The 23,670-nt window shown below is 43.1% G+C and overlaps 3 protein-coding genes across 6 annotated transcripts; 1 reads left to right on the forward strand and 2 right to left on the reverse strand.

Annotated features, from left to right (window-relative positions):
* LOC105012605 (ras-related protein Rab-25) lies at positions 1–2,733 on the reverse strand. 3 transcript variants are annotated; one of them, XM_013135532.4, is made up of 5 exons: positions 2,341–2,733; positions 1,468–1,663; positions 869–1,062; positions 606–686; positions 1–422 (listed from the first exon to the last, which is right to left on the reverse strand). In XM_013135532.4, the coding sequence occupies exons 1-5, from the start codon at positions 2,372–2,374 to the stop codon at positions 250–252; spliced, it is 678 nt and encodes a 225-aa protein (XP_012990986.2). In that variant the 5' UTR covers positions 2,375–2,733; the 3' UTR covers positions 1–249. The 3 variants fall into 3 exon arrangements, with proteins under 3 accessions (XP_012990986.2, XP_012990985.2, XP_012990987.4); XM_013135531.4 differs by having other exon boundaries at positions 1–425; XM_013135533.4 differs by having other exon boundaries at positions 1–436; positions 2,341–2,728.
* Positions 2,734–5,409: 2,676 nt separating this feature from the next.
* Positions 5,410–11,917, reverse strand: LOC105012604 (ubiquilin-4). The gene is made up of 11 exons (XM_029122802.2): positions 11,734–11,917; positions 10,010–10,161; positions 9,251–9,420; positions 8,877–9,139; positions 8,400–8,558; positions 7,925–8,147; positions 7,682–7,821; positions 6,748–6,831; positions 6,485–6,600; positions 6,198–6,408; positions 5,410–5,722 (listed from the first exon to the last, which is right to left on the reverse strand). Exons 1-11 carry the CDS (start codon positions 11,875–11,877, stop codon positions 5,570–5,572), a joined length of 1,815 nt encoding a protein of 604 aa, XP_028978635.1. The 5' UTR covers positions 11,878–11,917; the 3' UTR covers positions 5,410–5,569.
* A 2,074-nt stretch (positions 11,918–13,991) lies between these two features.
* On the forward strand, positions 13,992–17,064 carry LOC105012603 (lens fiber membrane intrinsic protein). 2 transcript variants are annotated; one of them, XM_010873562.4, is made up of 5 exons: positions 13,992–14,473; positions 15,131–15,342; positions 15,663–15,812; positions 16,005–16,139; positions 16,533–17,064. In XM_010873562.4, the coding sequence occupies exons 2-5, from the start codon at positions 15,168–15,170 to the stop codon at positions 16,595–16,597; spliced, it is 525 nt and encodes a 174-aa protein (XP_010871864.1). In that variant the 5' UTR covers positions 13,992–14,473; positions 15,131–15,167; the 3' UTR covers positions 16,598–17,064. The 2 variants fall into 2 exon arrangements, with proteins under 2 accessions (XP_010871864.1, XP_010871863.1); XM_010873561.5 differs by having other exon boundaries at positions 13,993–14,425.
* Positions 17,065–23,670: the final 6,606 nt, after the last annotated feature.

Consider the following 23,670-nt stretch of genomic DNA (forward strand, 5'->3'; position numbering starts at 1 on the left):
TTATTTGGCAGATGAACGCAACCAAATAAAAAAATAAACAACATTCCACACAATGATGTTCAGTAGCAACCCTTTTGGCAACCAGTGAAAACGCAAATGAATACATTATCAATATATCAATATCAACATTTAGGAATATGTCTAGACATGAAAGACACAGTAAACCTGTCTTGCGTGGTCCTTGGTTTGATTAGCCCTTACACGGGAGTCATCAACACAGACACCATTTGCCCTGAATGTCGACAGAGCTCAAACTGGGATTAACCACTGAGAGCGGGTGAAACCAGATCCAGATCGGTCAGACCCGGTCAGAGGTTCTTGCAGCAGGTCCTGGGTTCCTTCTGCGCTTCGCTGGCCGGTCCGATGGTATTGGGCAGGGTCACAGCACTGATGGACCCACGGGTGACCTCTCGACTGGCCACCTTCTTGTGGATAGCTGCCGGTAAAGGACAGTTCTGTTAGACATGGACCCTTGTCACGCACACACACTTTCTACCGCAAGTGGGTGCCGAGAGGAGCACAAAGAACAACAGCACTGATGCGCATGTAGTGTTGTCAGATGTTCCAATAAAGTGATGAATATAGAGGGGCAACGTAATGTTAACCTGTGAGAACTTCCTGGAAAGCATCTTCAACGTTGGTAGAATCCAGAGCTGATGTCTCTATGAACAGCAAGCCCTTCTTTTCTGCACGAGACAGAACACCAACATCATGACCAACCCTGGAATTACCTTTCCGTTGGTGCCAACGACTACTGGTAAGTACGGGTGAATGTTGAGTACTTGGTAAACGCTAAGTAACTAGCGAATGAACAGGTAACAGCGGCCGGTAGGCAACTAACAACTGGTAATGAACTAATGTTGATCACCCGCAAAGTCCTTGGCCTCCTCGGTGGGCACGGTCCTCACTGACCCCAGGTCGCCCTTGTTGCCCACCAGCATGACCACGATGTGGGGGTCAGCGTGGTCATACAGCTCCTTCAGCCAGCGCTCCACACTCTCATAGGTCAGGTGCTTGGTGATGTCATACACCAGGAGAGCTCCTACCGCCCCTCTGTAGTACCTGGACAGACACAGCCAAGTCAGCCCTGCAGCCTTCGTTCATTTAACGCGTTTGTTTCCATACGTGCACCGATTAGTGTTTTCCAGTGGTTGTGTGTGTGTGTGTGTGTGTGTGTGTGATATCCACCTTCAAAAATATCTGTTGGGACCCAAAGTAATCATAAAGATAACAAAACCTGACAAATCAGTCCCTACTAGGAAAAGGGTTATTTCCAGTTTAGGGGTTTAGGTTTAGGGTGAAACTTACAGCCGGGGTTAGGTTCAGGCATTATCGGTTGGGGATAGGATGTGATTAGGCATAAAGGTTAGGTTATTGAGGTAAGGGTAATGTGGGGATTAAGTTTAGGACTGGGTAACATTCATTCCTAGTAGTCTGGTCCTGGTGTGTGTGTGTGTGTGTACTCACGCGGAGGTGATGGCTCTGTATCTTTCCAATCCAGCCGTGTCCCAGATCTGAGCCTTGATGGTGATAGCGTCCAGCTGTACGGTACGTGTGCTGAACTCCACCCCGATGGTGGTGCGACTGTCGTGGGTAAACTCATTCTTGGTATATCGAGACAGTAGGTTGCTCTTCCCAACACCGGACTCACCAATTAGAACCACTAAAGGACGACAGAGACATCTAGTGTAATATATTATCATTGCTTTTCTCAAAAGTTGATAAGCTCCGTGACGAGAGAGCAACGTTTGATTTACGGTTTCATACTACACAGAGCTGTCATGGTTTTCTGCCTCACATGGTAGAACAAGGAACTCTGTGTGATCTCAGCTCCCTTCCCCCTGTTTTGCATCATTCTGTCCTTATCTGATTTGTCTAGCCCATAGCTGACACTTCCATGAAATCAGTGATCAAACACAGTAATGACCTCAGATGAAGTTAGCCTGGTGAAACCAGTATGCTCTCTGTTGGCAAAGTGACTACAGGAGTCCCTGCAAACAAGGGTGTAGGAGCAGAGGGGTGGGGCACAGGGGACAAGTCCCCCACAATATTAGAAGCAGGTAAGTAGGTTCCCTCCAAAAATAAGTTCACATTATGAAAAATGTTAAGTGTGTCCCACCAAATGTCAAACTCCTATCCCCTTGCCTGCAAGCCAATTAAGTCAACGGCAATACTATTTTTTTGCCATGCACAGTAAGCTACTTCCTGCTTTTCCTGCCATCTTTCAATAGAGATAAACAGCCCCGACGACAAAACCTTTGCACCCCTAAGCTAAGCCCAAACCTGAGACGGGGGAGGGGGGTGTTTTCTTATATCAGCTTTGTCAAACAAACGACTCACCTTTGAAAACAAAGTTGTAGCTTTCGTCACTCATGCTGTGGCTGTGTGGAGCCGTGACAGGTTCCGCTCTGCCGTCTAAGTGCTGTCACTGCATTAGATCCCGGGGGACGTACACAACAGCAGAACAAGCAAAGACAGTCTTGTCTCCCCGCTCCCAAGGGGTGGAGAGACAGTGAGAATGTGTCACTACAGTCAAGATGAAAGAGAAGACAGGTCAGGGATAGGCTAACACTAACACTTGGTTTATCTGTGGATTGGGGCAGGCAGACAGATGATCCCTGCTAGTGCCGTTCCCTCCGCGGCTCAGCTGACGCATGGGTGAGGCAGAGGGGGAGGGAAGACGGGTGAGGTCAGAGCAGGTGTAACAGGTAGAACCACTACAGTCATCCCAGGAGAAGAGACTTGTCCCGCCCTCTTTTCATCCAATCTGTCTACTGGTCTGACAGGTGCATGTGGTGGTGCTACAGTGAATAGAGAAATCTTCAGTATGTGGCGGTGCTATAGTGAATAGAGAAATCTTTAGCATGTGGTGGTGCTACAGTGAATAGATAAATCTTTAGCATGGGTTGGTGCTACAGTGAATAGAGAAATCTTCAGCATGTGGCGGTGCTACAGTGAATAGAGATATCTTCAGTATGTGGGCAGTTCCACAGTGAATAGAGATATCTTCAGTATGTGGGCAGTTCCACAGTGAATAGAGATATCTTCAGTATGTGGGGATGCTACAGTGAATAGATATCTTCAGCATGTGGCGATGCTACAATGAATAGAGATATCTTCAGTATGTGGGCAGTGCCACAGTGAATAGAGATATATTCAGTATGTGGCGATGCTAGAGGAAAGAAGAGATATCTTCAGTATGTGGCGATGCTACAATGAATAGATATCTTCAGTATGTGGGGGTGCTACGGTGAATAGAGATATCTTCAGCATGTGGGAAGTACCACAGTGAATAGAGATATTTTCAGTATGTGGGCAGTGCCAGTGAATAGAGATATCTTCAGTATGTGGGAAGTACCACAGTGAATAGAGATATCTTCAGTATGTGGCGATACTACAGGAAATAGAGATATCTTCAGCATGTGACTGTGCTACAGGGAATAGAGATATCTTCAGTATGTGGCGATGACACAGGGAATTGAGATATCTTCAGTCTGTAGCGGTGTTACAGTTAATAGGATATATCCCTGTGGATGGGGCTATTGTCATACTGGAAGAGACCCAATAACGAATCCTCTTTCAAAGCCACTAATGACATCCGCGCCTCTTGACATCTTGATCCAAAATCAAGCTCAACTAGGTCTGCTCAGCATTTGTATACATGCCACAGATAGGATGTTAATACTTTTCATAATACTCCCCAACTCATTCTGGGGCATACAGTATGTGCGATACAGTGAATAGTCCGTTTTAGGTTTGTTGCTGATGCAAATCCTCCCTTAAAATATTTTGCTGGTCTGCAGCACATTTACAAAGGGTAGAACTACAGGTAATGTCAGTACATGGAGGATACCAGGTAGATGTGTTAAATGGGAACCACCACTTCCCGGCTTGAGTGACCAACAAAGTAGCCACATATTCAAATGGAACCGAACGACGATCGCAGTCTTGATTCTACGGCATTGACACAATTACATTATGACAACAAACTCTGCTGCAACGCAGACAAAACATTGGGTGGGCTGCTGAATGGAACTTGCAGGAGAACGGACACAATTAGAGGGTTCTTATTCACCATATTGTTTTATTTTTTTAGTACAGTACTGTTAAAAGTTAGTTCATGTTGAATTGGGTGATGGATTTTCAGCTGAGGTCAACAGACAAAGCACAGCTATGGAAGCCATTGCCAAGGTTACCACAACTACAATGCTGAGATCAACAAAAAAAAAAAAAAGCAGAAAGCTAGAACTTAATGTACAACGACATATGGCATGACACCATACCAAAAATGTAAAGCCTTTTTTCATTGTATTTTATTCATAATGTTTCATGAAGATTTTTTTTTATAAGGAGACAAAACAGATTATATCTAGGTACTACTTGCACCTCAAATTAAAATACATATGAATCAGATTAAAATGAAAAGGAATTCCGTCTGTCTTCCTCAAAACCACACATCTTTATTCACGATTATCATGAAATTTCTCAATGTTATCAATGGTCTTGTTTTTGTAACACGTCCGGGTGTCAGGTCAATCCACGCTTGACCACCAACGGCAGACCTATCACTTGACAAGCCAGGTTTTTCATTAAACCTTTCCATTTGGTGAGCGGTTGGTGTTAAAGGGGCTGTTGTAGACGAAAAGGCACCGCAATCATGCCTTGAGGGAACAACTCATGAGCACTAGGATCATGACCGAGATAGAGATATTGTATTTGGAATGAATATTTTGCAATTTTAGGGAAGTGTGGGGGATGTTTTCTGTTTAGCAATAAATAGGATGGGTTTGGGACAGGCTCAACTAAACGCAGGAGAAAGAAAAAAGGTCTCGGGACCTGTTGTCCTGGGGGACTGAACAAGCTCTTCAGCGAGGTTCTTCCCCCTTCTTCATACCTCTTACCCTTGTAGATCAGCGTCTCGGACCAAAGGGTGGAGCGTTCGCAAACACCACTGCAGACAGAAATGAAACACTGACCAAAAATTATATATATATATATATATATATATATATATATATATATATATATATATATATATATATATATATATATATATATATATATATATGAATCCCTGGCGTGTGCTTAGTCACAATAGCTCTATGCGATACATTTCTATCTGCTCAATCCGAGCGCTCCACCGCGCTGAATAAGCCCCTCAGCTTTACTAAAGAGGAATATGGACGAGTGAATGTGGTGAAGCATTTCTGTTTGGATCAGTGGGAGCACACGACAGCACCGCCGCCCCCCCTGTCCGAGGAGATGGTCTGGCCAGGTCGGTCTGGGTCAGCTGGGCAGAGCCCTGTGGATAACGCTACAAACGGGCGATGGCTGTGGTTAGGAACACGGTCTGACAAGGAGGCTGCGGCGGATGTTTAGCGTTGTAGGTGTCCCACCTGGGTCTCGTCTACGTCGGTTCGGGATGGTTCATGTCATTTCATTCATGGTTATCTGTAGACAACGTATATATGCGTAAATGTGTGTGGTTTCCCGTTGCTGCCTGGTGAGTGTGTGTATGTATGTGTGTGTGTCTGCGCGCTTATGTACGGATGAAGGAGCGGATGAGTGTCTATGAGGGCTGAGAGCCCAGCAGTCTCTCGATGGCAGCGTTGACATCGCCCCCTGTGGCGATGAGGGCCTGCAGGTTGGCCTCACGGTTGATGAAGCCCATGGCGCTCAGCTGTTCCAGCTGCTGTTGGAACTGTACTTCTGGGCTCTGGCTCTGTGAGGGGAGACCTGGCAGTTAGTCAAGACAATCCACCAAAGCGGCTATTTACGCGATTTCCTTTCAGCAAATGTTTTGTAGTGTAACGTGAGTGCGGGTCAACAGAGTTCACAGAAACTTGGCCTAAGCTGGATGTCAGGAAGGACAAAGCCTGAAGCTTGTCAGACGACACCTGGGTTAACGACGAGACTTCTGGAACAATGTACGTGAGACGGATGAGTTGAAGTCGGAGTTATCGCTTTCTGCAATGCCAGAAGTAATGTTTGGCAAAAACAAAACACTGCCTTTCAGCTGTAAAGTATGGCCACGTGGGGAATTAGGTTTTGGCAGTTTTGCTGCCTCAGAGCCTGGTCAGCATGCTGCCAATGAGTCAAAGAAGTACATCATATCAGCCTGAGGAGAACAAGTCCAATGTGTCTGTCAAAAGACAGAAGAGAACATGGATCTATTCCCCATGTTGGGCGTTACTTACCGACACGTTCCCTCCAGCCAACATCTGGAGCATCTGCTGCATCATCTGCTGCTGGGCAGGGTTTACCCCAGGGCTCTGTGAAGAGGCGGGATTCTCTGGAGCCACACCCCCTCCCGTGGACAGGGGAGTCGTGGGTATCGCGCCCGGTAGTCCGGCCGCTAGCCCGCCTGGTAGACCTCCGGGAAGTCCGGGTAGCCCGCCTGGTGCCAAACTGGAAGAGAGGTAGGGGGTTAGGGGCCCCTGGGCAGCGAGGAGGAGGCACTCCACAGCAGTGTCAGCGTAAGTACCTGGGCATGAGTCCCGGTGCCTCCGTCTGCAGGGTCTGCAGTCCCTGTTGTATCTGGAGCAGAGCCTGCATGGCCCGGGGGTTAGTCATCACCGACAGAGCCTCTGGGTTCTGCATCTAAATGTCGACAAGAGTGGCAAAGTCAAACTGATGACGAACCGATGAGCCCCGGGCAAACCATCACCGAAACCAGATCGCCCCGAGCAGGAACCATGCGACAGGTCCTCTCCCTGTTTGGACCATAATGTGACTGAGGGGGCGTACCTGCTGCAGGAATACAGGTAGCTGGCTCCTAAACTGTTCCTGTAGCTGAGGGTTTCCGGCAAACAGGGGGTTGTTCATCAACACCTGATGGGGGGGGGGGGGGGGGCAGAACACAGAGCAGCCATGAAGAGACGAATGAATGAGGAAGACCGTGGGGGAGAAAGGGGACGGTCAGGGTTGTCCTCCACCAGATGGAGCCTGTGGATCGGTCCAGTTTCCAGGGGAGAGGCTGTTCACTCTCACAGACATCTGCCTATCTATTTAGAGATACAGAGAGGGGAACCACTGCCAGCTGGATCTGGAAACTGCCAGAGTCCATCTTGGATTGGAGCCCATTCATGAAGTGTCTCAGAGAAGGACTACAGACCTCCCTATTTCATGTTATCTATAGTCCAAAATAATTGCACTATGCCCTTTTCCCCCCCTTCTATTAAATACACTTGGTTTTACCTCATTTTTACCTGAGTGGAGTACTACTTAGCATGAGAATGATAAAAGCTCCTTTTTTAAGGGTTTGGAAATAAATAGATAAAGTATAGTATTAAAAATCTATTTCATCATAATGTATCGATACACTGACACTAACATGGTATTAGTCACTGAGGACAAAGCAGCTTGGTGCTGAGAAGTGGGCCAGTATGCCAGTAGAAGGCTTAGGAATATTTCTCAGCAGTTTTTTTTTTTTATCATAAAAAGGCTGTGCAGCCAAGTGCAAGCAACATGATGTCTATAATATGTTCACGTCACATTTTAGCAATGTTGAAAAAGCAATATCTTAATTATGTGAGGAATCATTGAAACCATACATTTAAGAACATCCCAAGGCTGTCACATTGATCATTTAACTTAGTGCTGTGCACTTTGAACAGGCCATGAACGGGTCGTCACGAGACTCATCAGGTTATAAAGGGTGACGACGACCCGGGCTACAGACCTGGGAGGCCACGTCTGGGTTCTGGGCCAGGGACTGCATCATACTGCGCATGTAGGGAGCGGACAGCATGTTCTGCATCAGCTGGGGGTTCTCGGAGATCTGCTGCATCAAACTCTGCATGCCCGGGCTACTGAACATGCCTGGGACACACAAAGACATTTAGGACGTTACTTCCAGCGCGTGAGGCTCTCACACACCTCCTGAATGCGGTTACATAAACAGGTCAGACTACACGTTCCCTACCATTGCCCAGGCCGGCAGCATTGATGCCCAGGGGGTTCGACACACTGGGGGTGGTGCCGCCGGTGGAGGAGCCCGTGGTGCTCGTGCCGCCTCCACCCTCGGCGGGGTTGGTGGCGCTGGCGGGACCCCAGGGGTTGGGCAGGGGCTCCCGGTTCTCCGTCCTCGACGGCTGCACCCCCCCGTCAGAATTGCCCCCAAGGGCTGAGAAAGGGTTGTTTCCAAACTGGGATAGAAGAAATAAGGGGTTATCAACCCGTCTAATACAAGATCAACATCCCAGCACCTTGCATGAAACTAAGGTTCAAATTTAAATGAAGTTAGAAACGACTCCTGATAATGTCCACCGACATAAAAACACTAGAAAGACAGCGTTATGTTTATTTGTTAATAACTGGTCTTCTGACAAATCAGATCAGCTCTGGAAAATTCAAAAAAGATCAGACGCGAATTAAATATCTCTGTCATCAGTAGGGACCTGTTCTCGTGCAGCACTGAACATGGGTTCCTGGATGTCGGTGTACATCCTGCGCAGGGCGTTGTAGCCTCCCGGGATGCTCTCCAGGTTACTAAGCGCTCTGTCCTGGTTACGCATCATTTCCTGCATCATGGCAGGGTTTCTGGCCAGCTCCATGGTCTGAAGAAAACAGATCAGGAAGGGGTTAAGTATTGGTAATCGGAAACAGGACAATCTGTTAGACTGTAGTTCAGACATTATTTACGACAAACTACATAAAAACTAATCCGATACTAAAAAGGATTTTTAATGAGAATTCTACTTTGAGCTTAGTTTTTAGCACTAAGAATTTACTTCCTTATATAATTTGAAAAATAGTATCCAAAACAGCACCTGCTACATCCCTCTAGATGTTAACCAACCCAAACTATTATTAGCCACCTAGCCAATCCCAACCAGTGCACAAACTACCTAGCCAACCCCCCTAAAGCCACTGACCTGTCTCATTAGCTCTGGGTTGTTCAGCATGTGGGAGATCTCTGGGTTGCGCTCCATCAGCTGCTGCATCTGGGGGTTGGCCACGATCATCTGCCTCATCAGGTCTGGGTTGGACATCATGTTCTGCACCAGCGGGTTCTCCATGATCTGGGACAGCATTTCTGGGTTGGACATCAGCTGCCTCTGCATCTGCTGCTGCAGCTCCATGAAGTTAGCCGAGCCCATGCCCATGTTCCCCAGGCTGGCCAGGTCTCCAAACCCAGCTGGAGGGGGGGGGGGGCACTCATCATCTTAGGTTGTCTGGTTCTCTTATAAAGCTGTTAGGTGTGTGGGTGGGTGTGTGTGTATGGGGGCATTTAGCCTGGTAAACTCACACAGGATGTTGGGGGTCTGTGGGGGTGCAGAGGCCGGGCCGCCAGCGGACCCTACTGTGGGGGGGTTGGTTGCAGAACTGGAGCCTGAGGAACTGCCATTACCGCTGCCCTCCTGGGTGGGGCCCGAGGTGGAGGAGGAAGAGGTGGAGGAACCAGCGCCATCTGCTGCCCTGGAGGGACAAATATATTTATTACTGAACTTTCAAAAAAAATAAAAAAAATCTCTGGGTTCTTTATGGGTGCCGTTTGTACTCTGGTTTGTGTACACACAAAGCTATGAAATGAATGGCCTGATTTAAACCAGGTGCGGGTTATAATGGTACTATGAAAGTTATGTTAACATAATCAAATTTAAGTTGGATCAACATTGGTTCACACAAACACACATGGAGTCAGCTAATGTTACAGTAGTCATGGAAAATTAGGGCATTCTTTATTGACTTTAGTGATTTAATCACTTTGAAACAAAACAACAATGAATAAAACCCTTTTACAGTGCCCTTTTGTGTCAGAGCTCCAAGCAGTGATTTGCAGCTTCACAAACATGCTTGAAAACATACTGAAGGTGACAACTCAGTGGTGCAAGTGGAGACATTCAAAGCTGTGGAGTCAGAAATCCTGTATGGCAGAAGTCAATCCAACACCATTGAATATAACCTTAGCTCCTCTTTAGAATAGGATCAAGACCATTTTACTGTTCGGCCAGACCTCTCCAACTGAAAAACCTCATGACCGATCTGCTCAGAAGTTGCTTCTTACTTGTGCGCGGTCTTTATGACCAGGTGAACTGTCAGGCCGTCTCGGATGCCGTGCTGGTTGAGCGAGTCGCCGTCCTTCAGTATCTTTCCTGCAAAGATCAGAACCAACTGATCCTGCTTAGCTTTGAACCTCCGCGATATCTCCTCCTTGAACTAAGAAAAGCAAGAGAGCATGGCAAACAGTAGTAAAATGGACAGCAAGAGGGAAACAAAGAGGGTAGAGGAGCAAGAGAGAGGGAAGTCCTCAATATTAACACGTGTCCTTGATTTTAAAAAAAATATAAAAATAATAAAAGTGTCAGGCAAGGAAAATTTGCTAAACAAATTCAGTTGGAGTGGGAGACAGCTAAAGTTACTCAATAAAAAAACTACAAGTGTCTAAATCTGATCAAGCAACAGGAAAACTCCCCACTGACCTCAACCTAACAAAAACACAATAAGAGGTCAAAGGGTATGTCAGTTCTGCCAGCTTTTTGGTACTACAACAGAAACATCTGTTCAAACAAGTAAAGTAAATTGCAAGCTCTGTAGTGGCTGAAGAAAGGTAGGAATTCAGGAATGAAACAAAAATTAACTAATATGCACTCAATAAGCTAAATGTAAAGCCCTGTTCCTAAGTAAATCCTCATTGTTTACCCTTTTATAGGAATCATACCACTAGATTAAAAAGACAGTATCCCTCTTGATGTTGTGTGTTACACAATGTATGAAGTTTTTATCAAAATATTTCTGGTTCCAAATAAAAAAGGCTTGGTTGCGTTCTTCTAAATACATGACAAGACTATGATTCAACCCCTGGCTTCAGTCTCTCGACCAATCAGATCCGCTCTGAAACCGATCTGATGTTGATAGTTATGGAGACAGAATTAAAAAAAATGCTATTGAGAGAGAATAATCTGAATTGGGCTGCCTGTGTAAAAGCAGACAAAGTCAGACTAAGAATACCATGCAAAAGATCCACATTCAACATAAATCACATTTAGGCCCTTTTACTATGCATGGTAAACAGGAAGGGAAGAAAAAAGGCATTAGTTGACTGACAGATTCATTCATCAACAAAGTTTAACATGGAGCCTGTCTACCATCCACTGGGATAAGAAATTCACATGAACAACAATTAGTCTGTCCAGTAACTGTTACCCAAGAACAACGAGAAGCAGTTACATTCTGAAGATGAGACCGTTCTAGACTAGCTAGGCTAGCACAAAGAATGTTCTGGAGAATTGCTAAGAAACTAGCTAGCACTCTTTGCTAACACATTTAGTTAAACAGTATTAACTAAAACATTTAGAAACCAGCAATTATCTACACAACGATGACAAAATGTGTTCTCGTGACTAACATACTAAAGTTATGCAACACACTGCCCTGTGTAATCATGGAACCAGTTACAACTGACTCATTTATTTAGTTAGCAAGCCGGTTAGATAGCAACATAAACAGATTTCCATCCAAATATGGAGGACTAGTAGTAGTTGTGAGCCAAGGTAAATAACCATTAGCGAATGTCTAAAGTATACTATAGCTAAGAATACAGCTATAACACAGTCAGCCAATTTTGAAGTGTCAGTTTGCTAACTCACCAGCTAACGTATGCTAGCTAGCCCGCAACATGCTTACACACACACAGGCTAACCAAGGCAACTGGGCAGGGGCATGATGATGTAGCATAGTAGTTGCCGCTCGATAGCCAGCTAACACTACGGATTGACAGAATGAACGAACCTGAGTGACAGAGGCATCTTCTGAAATGGCGATTTCCTCCTTATCTTTCGGAGTTTTGACTGTGACCTTTATAATGTTTCCTTCCGAAGCGACAGTTGTAATATTGTTGTTATTAACAGGATCTGCGCCGCCGTTGTCCGCCATCTTTACTCCTCCGATGGAATCACTCGGATTTGGCGTCTACTTCCGGGGTCATAGGTCATTCCTTCCTTTATTCCTTTATTCCCTGGTAGAGAAGATGTCAATTGATTACAAACACTCCTACTTTCAAGTAGGCACGATGTTTCATGAAGAGACATCTACAGTTGATCTACACAGCTAAAATCAAGCTGTTGTTTTAGTCATTCCAGTGTATTGTAGGTTAGTGAAATATAAACGTTAAAGATTAAACACGGCTGGCAATTGAACCATCCAGATGAACACTTAAGACCTGCCTAAAATGCCTAACATTTATATTGACACAAGTTGCACTACGGGTCCCAGGCAGATGTGGAATGAAGAACATTTTGTGTCCAGTATGGAGTCTACTACAGACAGACACAGTATAAGCAACATTAAAAAGTAAAACTCACTGGGCCTTCGGTGGTTTTACACAGATTGTCATTCTTTAGTCCTGCCCTTTCCAACTGAAGGCCCAACTAAAAATGTCTATTCGCAGTTGCGTTTATTAATTCCAGTAATTTTTTATTTAAAAATGTCCAAGTAGTCCCTTAACAAAAATGTATCCCATGCAAAAACATTTACTAACAAATGGGTGTTAAATCTGTCACATGTGACACATGTGAAGGCTGTTTGATGCCTGCCTCCTGGGCTCAGTTATTTCCTGTGCCCCTTTTGGTTTGTTAGTGTGTTTAGTGTAAGGATTTTTAAGTTTTTATGCATATATTTAAATAACAGATTGAATATGATGGATTGAACTATTTAAAATACTTTACATTACATTAATGTTTGCAAGACTGTGGAAAAACTGTGCCCTTACCTATTAAAATGCTGTACTGGTCTTTTGTGTCATGGTCAATACTTCACTCTGACTACTCAACCCAGACCTAATAACTGGTTGCATTTTCCACCTTGTGACGAGTACATTGATTCTTTCAATGGGGCCTCTCAACAGAGACAGATACACACAAACACTCCTCTGGCCACCCTTTCCCTCAACAAAGCTCACTCAGCAACAGCCTGCTCCCTTCCTGATAATCAGCAGCCACGTTCTGCAGTAACATTGACAAGCAATGTCAGTACAACAGAATTTGCTATTAACATTTTGGTTATTTTAGTAGAGGGTCATATCCAGAGCAACTTATAATAATTCTCCATACCGTGGAATAATTCATTGATGTCTGTCTGTCAAAACCTGAAACAAATCCTGCCAGATGAAAAGGCACAAATGCAATAGCCATCCTACTCCACAAGGTGGCTGTACCCATCTTACCTGTAGACTTCCCTGTAGAACATTTGGGGTGGGGGGGACTTTTTCTTTGTAATGTATGAAAATATTTTTAGTTTCCAAAAACATAATCGAGCCAATTAAGTTGATAATTTTTCTTTTCCCACATCTCTATATTTAAGACAACAATTTGCTCTGGTAGTGTGACGTGAGTCTAGCAATTATTGTATTCTACTCCTTGTGTTACTGTTTTAAAATGTTGAATTTACTTCTATTTGCATTTTGTTAGGGCCTGTTCATCAGCACTCATGGTTTCACATGTTGTAAGTGATGCATGTGACAAATACCACCTAATTTGATAGCTTCAGCGTAAATGCAAAGCCGCAGTTTCAAATCCTCAAACGTCCTGAAATTATCTATCCATCACTTTTATCTCCGTAAGACAGATCCTCATCAGTTTCTGTGGCGTCAGCATCCTTTGGGGACCTGGCATTATTACTGTAAATGCTAACAATAATTGCTTCTTTTGATCCAATGATTATGTTAAATTACACCGCGGTTGTGGCTTTTGATGAAGGGTATGACATTTCTATCAGTGCAAGATGACCTATCCATGTGGCTGTCCTGAGAATGGCAGTATGTGTGTGTATGTTTGCCTACGTGTACTTATGTGTGTGTGTGTGTGTGTGTGTGTGTGTGTGTGTGTATGTGTGCGTGCACTTGAGTGCGTGCATGGCAGTAAATGCACACGTGCGCGTTTCACTATGATCTAGGAACTACGATCATAAATCGGAGTATATTTTAAAACCAGTAATTTGAAGATGCTGGTGAGCTGCGTGAGGTGGGTACACATTCCCACCCAGGTGGACATCCCTGCCCGCATGAACGTCTCTTCATGGCCCAACATCCCTTGAAAGAAAAGTGTTGGCTTCAGCATGTTGCATTGACTCCTGCAGTACTGCATACCTACGCACATCCACAATTCTAGAACATACCAAATACAAATAAACAAAAAGGATACGAAGCCCTCCTCTCCTCCCGACCCCACGTGACGCCGTGCCACCCGCAACGGGTCGTTCAAGTGCATCCATTACATAGGGACAAATTGTTTTCGGATTCTGCTTCCGTCAACAGAAAAAACAGAGGGGATAACTTTTTGGAATTCAGCCCAGTGGAATTCTGGTTCACTCTCCTATCTGTCCTCCTAGGCTAGCAACGTCTTTTTTTTCTCTCTCTCTTTCCCTCCATCCCTCTGTTCCTTTCTATCCAGAAGGGTTACAAGGGTGAATTTACTGAAGATACAAGGTAAGGGGGCATCCTGAATACATCTACACGGTGTTACCCTGATGAAAGGTGTGTAGTGCCAAACACAATAGTTCAGCTTGTGGTTGAACATATATTGGTGATACTCAATTAAGGGCTTTGCAGAACTTGCTTGTTACCAGTTGTATATGTATTATGTCACAATGTGAAAATGGCATAATGTATTAGTATGGAGTGAATGTTCATATATGTTAACTGGTGTGATTTAATGGATGCGTTTACTAATTTTGTTCAGAGGAAGTGATATTCCTTGAGCATGAGTCAAAAAGTAAATACTGTACATGATTCAAACAGGCTTTTGTTGCTCCACATGTATTGTGTAATTTCTTAATCCGTTTTGATCCCAAACTGTAAACTGTGAATGGACAACTTTGACAACTTTGTACTTTGTATTTGTCAAATTCTTGTTCACTGTCACTGCATAAGCCTTATTCAAATTGCCAAGGATCGTCCTGAATGTGTTCCTGTTTTAATTGCTGCCTGCACATTGAGAAGTAACTATCAAAAGTGACTCTCAAAACTATATAGCAAAGACTGCCTGTGTGTGTGTCAAACTTAGCAGACAGATGTGTGGGTGTCCCGAATGCATCATCAACCCCTCCCTGGTATCAGGATTGATGACGCATTTTAAGGGTCATTTAATGCCACACGTGATGCATGCTCATCCTACTCCCACTTCCTGTGCAGTATCAGGTACACGGTAACCACGGCAACATCTCTGAGGATGTATAGCTTCATGGGAGGGGGCCTGTTCTGTGCCATCGTGGGGAACATCCTCCTGGTGGTCTCCACCGCTACAGACTACTGGATGCAGTACCGCCTGTCGGGCAGCTTTGCCCATCAGGGTCTGTGGAGATACTGCATGTCCGGGAAGTGCTACATGCAGACAGACAGCATCGGTGAGAGCATGCCCTGCAGGAGGCCGGAGGGTTGACAGAATATACATTGAGGGACAGAAACCAACACTGGATATTATAGCAAATCATATTAACAGTCGCAAAGTGCATGCATCCAATGGCCAAAACATTTATACATGGTTAAATTACCTCTTAAGAGACCTGTTGCTGAAAAAGTTGGCTTTTTAATAAATGAGCTGTAAAAGGGAGCCACCTACTGTTTGAGCACTGCACTACAAGACTTCATTTTCATCCTTGGCTGTAAGGGATGCAGTTCACCAAGGCCTCTGTTTGATTTGTAATCTGTTGAACTGTCCCTCTAGCATATTGGAATGCCACACGGGCCTTTATGATCCTGTCTGGGATGTCGTGCTTCGCAGGCATCATCGCGGGCATTCTTTCCTTTGCCCACTTTTCTGCCTTTGAGAAGTTCAACCGCTCCTTTGCTGCAGGGATCATGTTTTTCATCTCCAGTGAGTCTTTCTCACTCTCTCTCTCTCTCTCTCTCACACACACACACACATACACAAATAAACACATGCACACAACAACACACAACGAGCACAAACAGTATCACTAAACCACACGCGCAGACACAAACACACACACACACACACAGATTATGAACAGTTTATAGGCCTCTTATGTCCGTTTCCTTCTCCCAGCGTTATTCGTTCTGCTGGCGATGGCCATCTACACCGGTGTGACGGTCAACTTCCTTGGCAAGCGCTTCGGTGATTGGCGGTTCTCCTGGTCCTACATACTGGGATGGGTGGCACTGCTCATGACCTTTTTTGCAGGTAAGAACTCAACTAATCACAATACACTGAACAAGCCTGTCTCCCAGTGTTTGGCAATCTGAAGGGGCCCGACTGGTTAAAGGGATATGGGAAGGGATTTCTCTAGCCTTCTAATCCGTCATGGCAGAGACATCCATCAATATGTGGAAAGTGAAAAGAAGTGTGGAAATGTATGCACTAATTGACATACTTTTCTTATGATGGCGTCTGCTAAATGGAAGGTTAATGTAATGTGACTCAGCACCGTGCCTCCTTTTGAAATATACAGCATCTGGATCCTTCAGCAGAACTGAACAAAGAGTCTTGTCTGAAGGGAGACTTGAGGAGTTAGTTAAACATGGATGTTTATGTCTATGGTCTGTTATTAATCTGTATGCATCCTGTGTGTTCCAGGGATATTTTACATGTGTGCCTATAGAATGCATGAATGCAGGCGAGGTGGAGGCCCTGGTCGCTAGAGAGTAAGACACAGAAAGCTATGCAAACTGGTTTTACAAAAAGGACAATTTTACACTGAATTCAAGACCATGTTTATCCAGAGAGGCTAACGTGAAACTAAACCCCTGTGACCAAATGAGTATTCATCCCCCTGGTGCTTCCAATGGATTTCCTGGATAAACAACGGTTTGATTGCATTAATACAAACAATAGTTTTTGTTTTGCCATTTACATGAAAAGGAAAATGTATAAAACTTAATTTACACTAACTTTATTATCTATGTATAGGACAGGAAAATATGTTTAAAATGTCTTACTACAATGGTTATGAAATCTCCTCAGAGCCCTTTTCAAAAGCATGCATGTGTTATAACAACATGCATTTTGTACATGCAAATATAGTTTTCATTAGGAAAAACAGGCAGGTGGAGCCGTGCTGACTTGACAAGTTTTCATATTTTCCAATAAAGTTCTTCTCTAAAAGTGTTATTGCCTCTATGTTAATCCTTGCACCAATGTCCAGCTTATCATATATATATATTTTTTTTTGCTTATTTGTTTATTGGTGAAAGACCAACATCCCTTTATGAAAAGTGGTTTCAGTCATATGTTTCACCAGGAGATGGCAACAGCAAACCACTAAGCTGGGCTTGGCAAACGTCACTAAAGGAGACGGTTACTGGGAATTCCATTAGGGAAAGCTACATAACCATGATGGTGGAGGAGGGCCACGCCCTGCAACAGGTAAAGATTCATCACACAATCTCCTCACACTTTTCGGTGAACTGGTACTGTGGGAATTGTCCCTGTTTTCTCTCTAACAATAACATATTTACTGTCCCAGAGGTGCAGAGCTAATGAGCGGGCTGAAACATGGAATATGTTTTACATTGTGTTCTGTGTATACTCTAACAAATATGTTGCGCAACCTAGCAGAACATTGTGTGTCAAAGCAAAGCTAATCGGTTCATCAGGGTATCCCTGAAGCTAAATGAACTGGCCTGGTGTCAACAGCGACAGATAAAAATCTCTCACACACAAGGTTACCTTTATTGCAACAGCAAAATTGTTTGTTTGGGCTTTGCCGATGCCAAGCAATTGTCCTGTGGAAACAACCAATGTTGTTTTAAGTATTTTGTTGACATCTTTCTGAATCCTTTTGGAAAACAGGGTGGAGTCTAGAACACTCCACAGACAATAAGAGAAGAACAGGACAGAATTTGAGGAAGAACAGAACGTGAGGGATAATTCCTGGATAACCAGGGTGGAGTGCCAATATATTTGTCCACAATCACAGCTTCCTCTTATACTGAAATATTTGGAAATGATCATCAGCTGGAAAGTAAAGAAACAATAGGTATTGAGGTAATGGGTGCTTGGCCTATTACTGAACCAGAAACGATGACAGAAATGTAAATACATGATGGCCAAGCGCCTCTGTCCAAATGTCCTTACTTGGTGCCTTTGGTATTCTTACACTACTTGGTCTGAGATTCATTCAAGCCTGCCATAATAATGTTCACTTAGCTTCTTTATTACAATATATATATCCTGCACCCACAACTGGTGACAGGATCCCTGTGAGGGGGTTCATCCCAGTAGATATTTTACACAGTATCTAGGACCAGTCTGCTTCTAGTTGTAGATTTTAGACCAGTCTGGAAGTAGTTGTGGGTTTTTTACAGTACCCAAGACAGGTCTGGTAATAGTTGTAGGGTTTTAGACAGTACCTACAACCAGTATTTCATATTGAATTGTCAGTGTGATTGCATTCTTGTCTGAGATTATGGTATACACAATGTTTCCTAGTCTACTGATCAAAATCCTCTTCCATAACCTTGCCTGTTTGTATATTTATATACAAATCTATGTTATGTAAGTCTGAGAGTTTTGACTCAGTGGTAGTGTAGAAAGCTGACATAGCACTGACCTATACAAACTGTTCTCATTCCATACTCACCCCTGGCTCATCCCATGGGCCTCCGTTTGTTCCCACACTACAACCCAGTCAGGCCCAACAGAGCCTAGCCAATAGCTCCCAACACTAAATGCCCTTTAAAATACAAATGTTAATAAAACTAGATTTTTTTTTTCTCATTTGCTGGTTACCTTTGTAATGGGTTGGGCGTTGTTTTCCATTGGAAATAAGTCATACAAGCCTGACTGTTTTAGAAGAGTTTATTGTGTCACACAGGTGAAAACTATGGTGGTTTTTCATACAGTGCACACAATACAAGATACAAAGAAACTATGATGATAATGATAATAATAAACATTGTACCGAGAAGGAAAGAAAAATAGAATATCATTTACACAACTTCTCATAAATAAGTCACTGAATATGTGTTGGTTCTTTGAATTCATAATATAACTAAGGTTCAGCGAATAGTTTGAGTTTTAAGTCACTGCTGTATGTTATAAATCATTAGGTGCTTTTTTGAGTAAGTCTGAGCTAACCATCTGAGCGTAATCCTGAATGTTTTTTCATGGCCGACAGACAAAGATCTTGTGCTGAATTTCTCATTATCTTATTGTTTGTCTATGGAGAAGGTTGTGGCCCTTATCTTCAAACATCTTCAGGTGCATTACCAGCCCGTTAGGATCCTAGACTACGGATCCTGGCATCTTGAAGGGGCAGACTAAACACTGAACCCAGTGGGTCGCAATGAGGATTCACTCAAACGGTCCGACTTGGAGTAAGCATCGGCCAAATTCCACCCCTTTCTCTTGCATGACTTGGATCCAATCGTATCTCCTCTCGTCCCATTGATCCAGACGGTCTTATCTGCCTATCACCAGTTTGTCCCTATAAGGATACAAACGTCTGGATGACTGCCTGGGAAACCTGCTCTGTCTGGTTAGCCAAGAGACAACAACCTCCTTCACCGGGCCTCTGCTACTTCCCCACATGACGCCATGTTAGCTGTTATAGGGCAAGCCTGATGCCTTACCTACGACCAAGGCCCAGGCCTCGACTCAGAAGTAGTGTACTACAAACTGGCTAGGCATGTGGAGCCCTAGTGGTTTGCTAGGGGCTACATCTTGACTATATCGATTGGACCCTGTGTTCAACTGTAAAATAGCTTAATTTAATCAGATAAATGGTATAGTATTGCATAGTTTTTAACGATAAAACAGATTTGGCCTTCACTAATAAACTTGGTATTTATAAAATTATAGTCATATAGCTTAGCATAGCTTATAACGGTAATGTGAAATCTAGAATAAATTAATAATAAAGGACGCCTCCCAACTCAACTTGTTAATATTTCGTAAAGTGTGTAGAAATCTAAAGAAAAATAATGACACAATGGCCTGTAGTCTTCATTTCCTAGCAAAGCATTAGCATATTTCTTGGTACAATTCTAACATTACTGATTGTTTCCATAACGCCAAAATATGAAAAATACAATAAATATATTAATCCGCTGACACTATGATGAAGTATCTACTAATACTAAAGTAAGATGCGGATGAGTTTTCTTTTTGATAACTGTGGCTAATGTCTGGCAAGCATGTGCTCATTATGTGACAATGGAACCTATGGAGGCCCAGTGGAGAACACAACTAAACAGTGTTTGTTTTGGTGCATACTCTTCCTACATCCCCAACAATGAAATAACAACAACATAATGTCATTGTTTCAGCTTTCTCCTTCAGTAAAAAACCCCCAAAAAGCTCTGTTCCTCACCAGATCCAGATCCTCACCCAAAACCCCATCTCCAACGCCCTTTGGTTGTAGTTTCTTTCAGCACTGTCATGCCCTGAGAACCCATGATGCACCTCACTCTGACCCTGACCACATCCTCCTTTCTTAAATTGTACTAATCCTTTCTTACTGTTTTTGAAATGAATGCGAAGAGTTTGTACACCTTTGGCTAACACAGGGCTATGTCCAGTCCCCTATAGCATACCAATCCTACACATAATAATTTCTTGTCCATTTGGACATGACTATCTCTTTGAGTATTCCTCTCATGCAGTGATGGTGAAGTGAAGTGTAACATTTTGACCTACAAAAGTATGAAATTACACTTCGAAGCCTTGCTGAGTAACAGTGACAACTGGAGGCCATAGTGGAACGTTGTCCCAACTGAAAATACTATTGTTTCCATTGTGAGATTCGACTGCAGAGTGACCACCGTCTGAAAGGACAGTTGTGACTCTTGGAGAAGGATACATAATCAGAAAATAAACATGCCTTAAATTGGAACTAAATGTCAAAATATAGGGAGAGTATGAAGCCCCTAGGGCAACATGACATGAGACAGTTATATTGTTAGAACAGAATACCAGGATATTTTAATACCTGTGCGATCATTGGCTTGAGCTGAAGCTTGAGCTCCCTGCTGTTCGGTCTTTCTAGAGGTACAAACTTTAAAATGGCACAATGAACCTCACTGCTGTAGACTTGCATGTGCCTATTTCTACACTACTGGAATGTTAGTGGCATGGTGCATCTGTGGTGTACAAGGCTTAGATCATCAGACAGAAATAGGAGAGTGAAACAGCACTGAACAGACTTTGGTGCCCGAGTCCAACCACCTCCTCTCCATAGTACAGGGACTGTTGAATTTGATTGTATTTACAGAGGAAGTATTTGCACCTCCCAAGCACCCTTCAAAGGCACGTGTCAGGAGAGAGGGAGCATTTGGGAGTGAAACTACCATTTTCAACCCAAGGGGGAAAATTAAGATTCTGTTCAATCAGCAGCGCAGAGGATCGGCTGTTTAACTCTATGCAAAATTGGATTGACCATTAACACTGCATATTTTTGTCTCAATCAGAAATGTCCTGTACACTTCAAGTTTCCTGGCCATAACTCACATCTTCCACACCACGGATGAAATCATGCCCTAAGAGTTAAACAACAGCATCAACAACAGTAAGAATATTTTCACAAAAACTGTAACACAGTGTAAACACAATGAAATAGATTTAAGACAATAATACAGAAACATTTTACATCCTTTCTACCGGAGACACTAAAACTTGTAAGATTTATGCGTTTGAAGGTTGTGATATTGAAGCATAATCTTAAAAATGAGATGGTGGCGAACATTTTATCAGCTTTAGAGAAATTACAGTATATTGTAATTGTTTCCATCAACCACTCCTTTATATATATATATATATATATATATATATATATATATATATATATATATATATATATATATATATATAAATATGTGTGTGTGTGTGTGTGTGTGTGTGTGTGTGTGTGTATTTATCAATCAGCTGATTAGATAAAATGAATGTTTTTCAAAGGCAGTAATTTAAAGGATCGCTATTTTTTTTTACCTGGGGCCTGTTTACAGATTATCTAGCATGATACTAGTTTATAGAGAATTATTTTTGTAAATTATTTTAGTTTTTTTCGATTTTTCCTGCAGTCTCTCTCTGGGCTAAAATGGAAGTGAATGCTGCAACCAAGCGTTCGAAGATGTATGATACATTCGGTTTTCCATAACAGGCAGGCCACGGTGTATTGATATAGGTTTCTGTACGTTCTCCTGAAAAAAAATGTGCCAAAATGAGCATTGTATCAGTAGTTATCACTGTTTATTCTTTCTGGCAAATGTATTAGCTACGGCCGCACAGATGAATCAGTCTGCAAGGAGGCTTTATCAGATAACTGGCTCTGTTTACAAAACTGTAGCTCACGTTAGCTATAGTCTATTTGCATCTGTCAACCAGCAGCTAGTACAACTTGTCTGCATTTTGGTTTGAGGATCGATGAAACACTATGAAGATTGCATGCCAGAAGATGGCAATTATTTTGACGGCATTGCCTACAGGTTTTAGCCAGAGTATACAGACAAGGAATTACAAGTAATGAATGAGAGGGGAGCTAGAGAAGATACGTGCAAGCCATCGTCGCGGCCGAGACCAGGCCAAGAACTTAGTTCGGGTGAGTTTTGGTGTTCTTACCAGAGGTGCAAGCAAATGCCCTGCGAGGAGGAGAGCTTGTACTGTATGGAGTGGGATTTATTGCTACCTAATACCATCGAGAACCTAGATGTGGATGAGTCTGAATTGGCTCCTGCATGCGCAACAGATGGCAGTGACTTTCTGGCTCTTTTAAATTTGGCAGTTTTGGAAACCTTTCACATCCCGAAAATAAACTTGGAAGAAGAGGCCGGAGGGACCATACAGAAAACTCTCAAGTAGGCATGTAATAGCCATTTGATAATACTCTCATAAACCCTGTCATGTGGCAATAACATGGGGAGGTAATGCAATTATTACAAAGACCAAGCATTTGCAAGTTTTTGTCCTGTTTGGAACGGCCATGTCAGTTTTACTTCACTATATGTACAGTACATTCCGGAATGACAGCCTGTCTTTTAGACAGTTTGCTAGATTTCATTATATTAACTGCTCATTCTTGAACCATTGTGATAAACGTCCCTAAAGTATGCTTGTTGTTAGCTAGTGAACTTCAACGTGAGGTCAGCAATGTAGATGAGCTGTTTTTGAAACAGTTGAGCTAACAGCACTGTTAGCTCAACTGCGGAAGTTTACAGATGTTATCAGGTAGTGCATCCTTTACAAAAATTGTTTGGTTTCACATAGAACTAAACAATTTATTTAATATGCTCGTTTTGGCAAATTTCTTTCAGGAGAACATACGGAGACATACATCAATACACCATGGCTTTCCCATTTGGAAAATCGAATGTATCATATATTTTGAATGGGCAACGTTACATTGGTTGCCCCGTTCAATTTTCATTTTAGCCCAAAGCAGGAACATTTAAAAAAAACGTAAAACTTAAATAATATAAGAAAAAAAAAGGTTTCTATAAACTGGGATCATGCTAGCTAACCTGTAAATAGGCCTAATTTCCAAAATAGCTAACTTTAAGCTCCTCACTTGATAAAATAACATCTGCACATATTTTCGATGCTTCATCTCCACTTTCAATTCTTAAAAAAAAAGGGAAATCAACTTTTGGTCAATGGGACAATACAGCAAACTTTCAGCCCCAACTACTTTCAAGCCTTACCCACCCTATTTTCAGTGTATAATTCTGCCTTTGTGGAATGTGTGGAAATATGTGTGGCAACTGCCCCAGCACTAGATCTG

This window comes from Esox lucius, chromosome 10 (assembly GCF_011004845.1).
Source record: "Esox lucius isolate fEsoLuc1 chromosome 10, fEsoLuc1.pri, whole genome shotgun sequence".
NCBI classification, from domain to species: domain Eukaryota; kingdom Metazoa; phylum Chordata; class Actinopteri; order Esociformes; family Esocidae; genus Esox; species Esox lucius.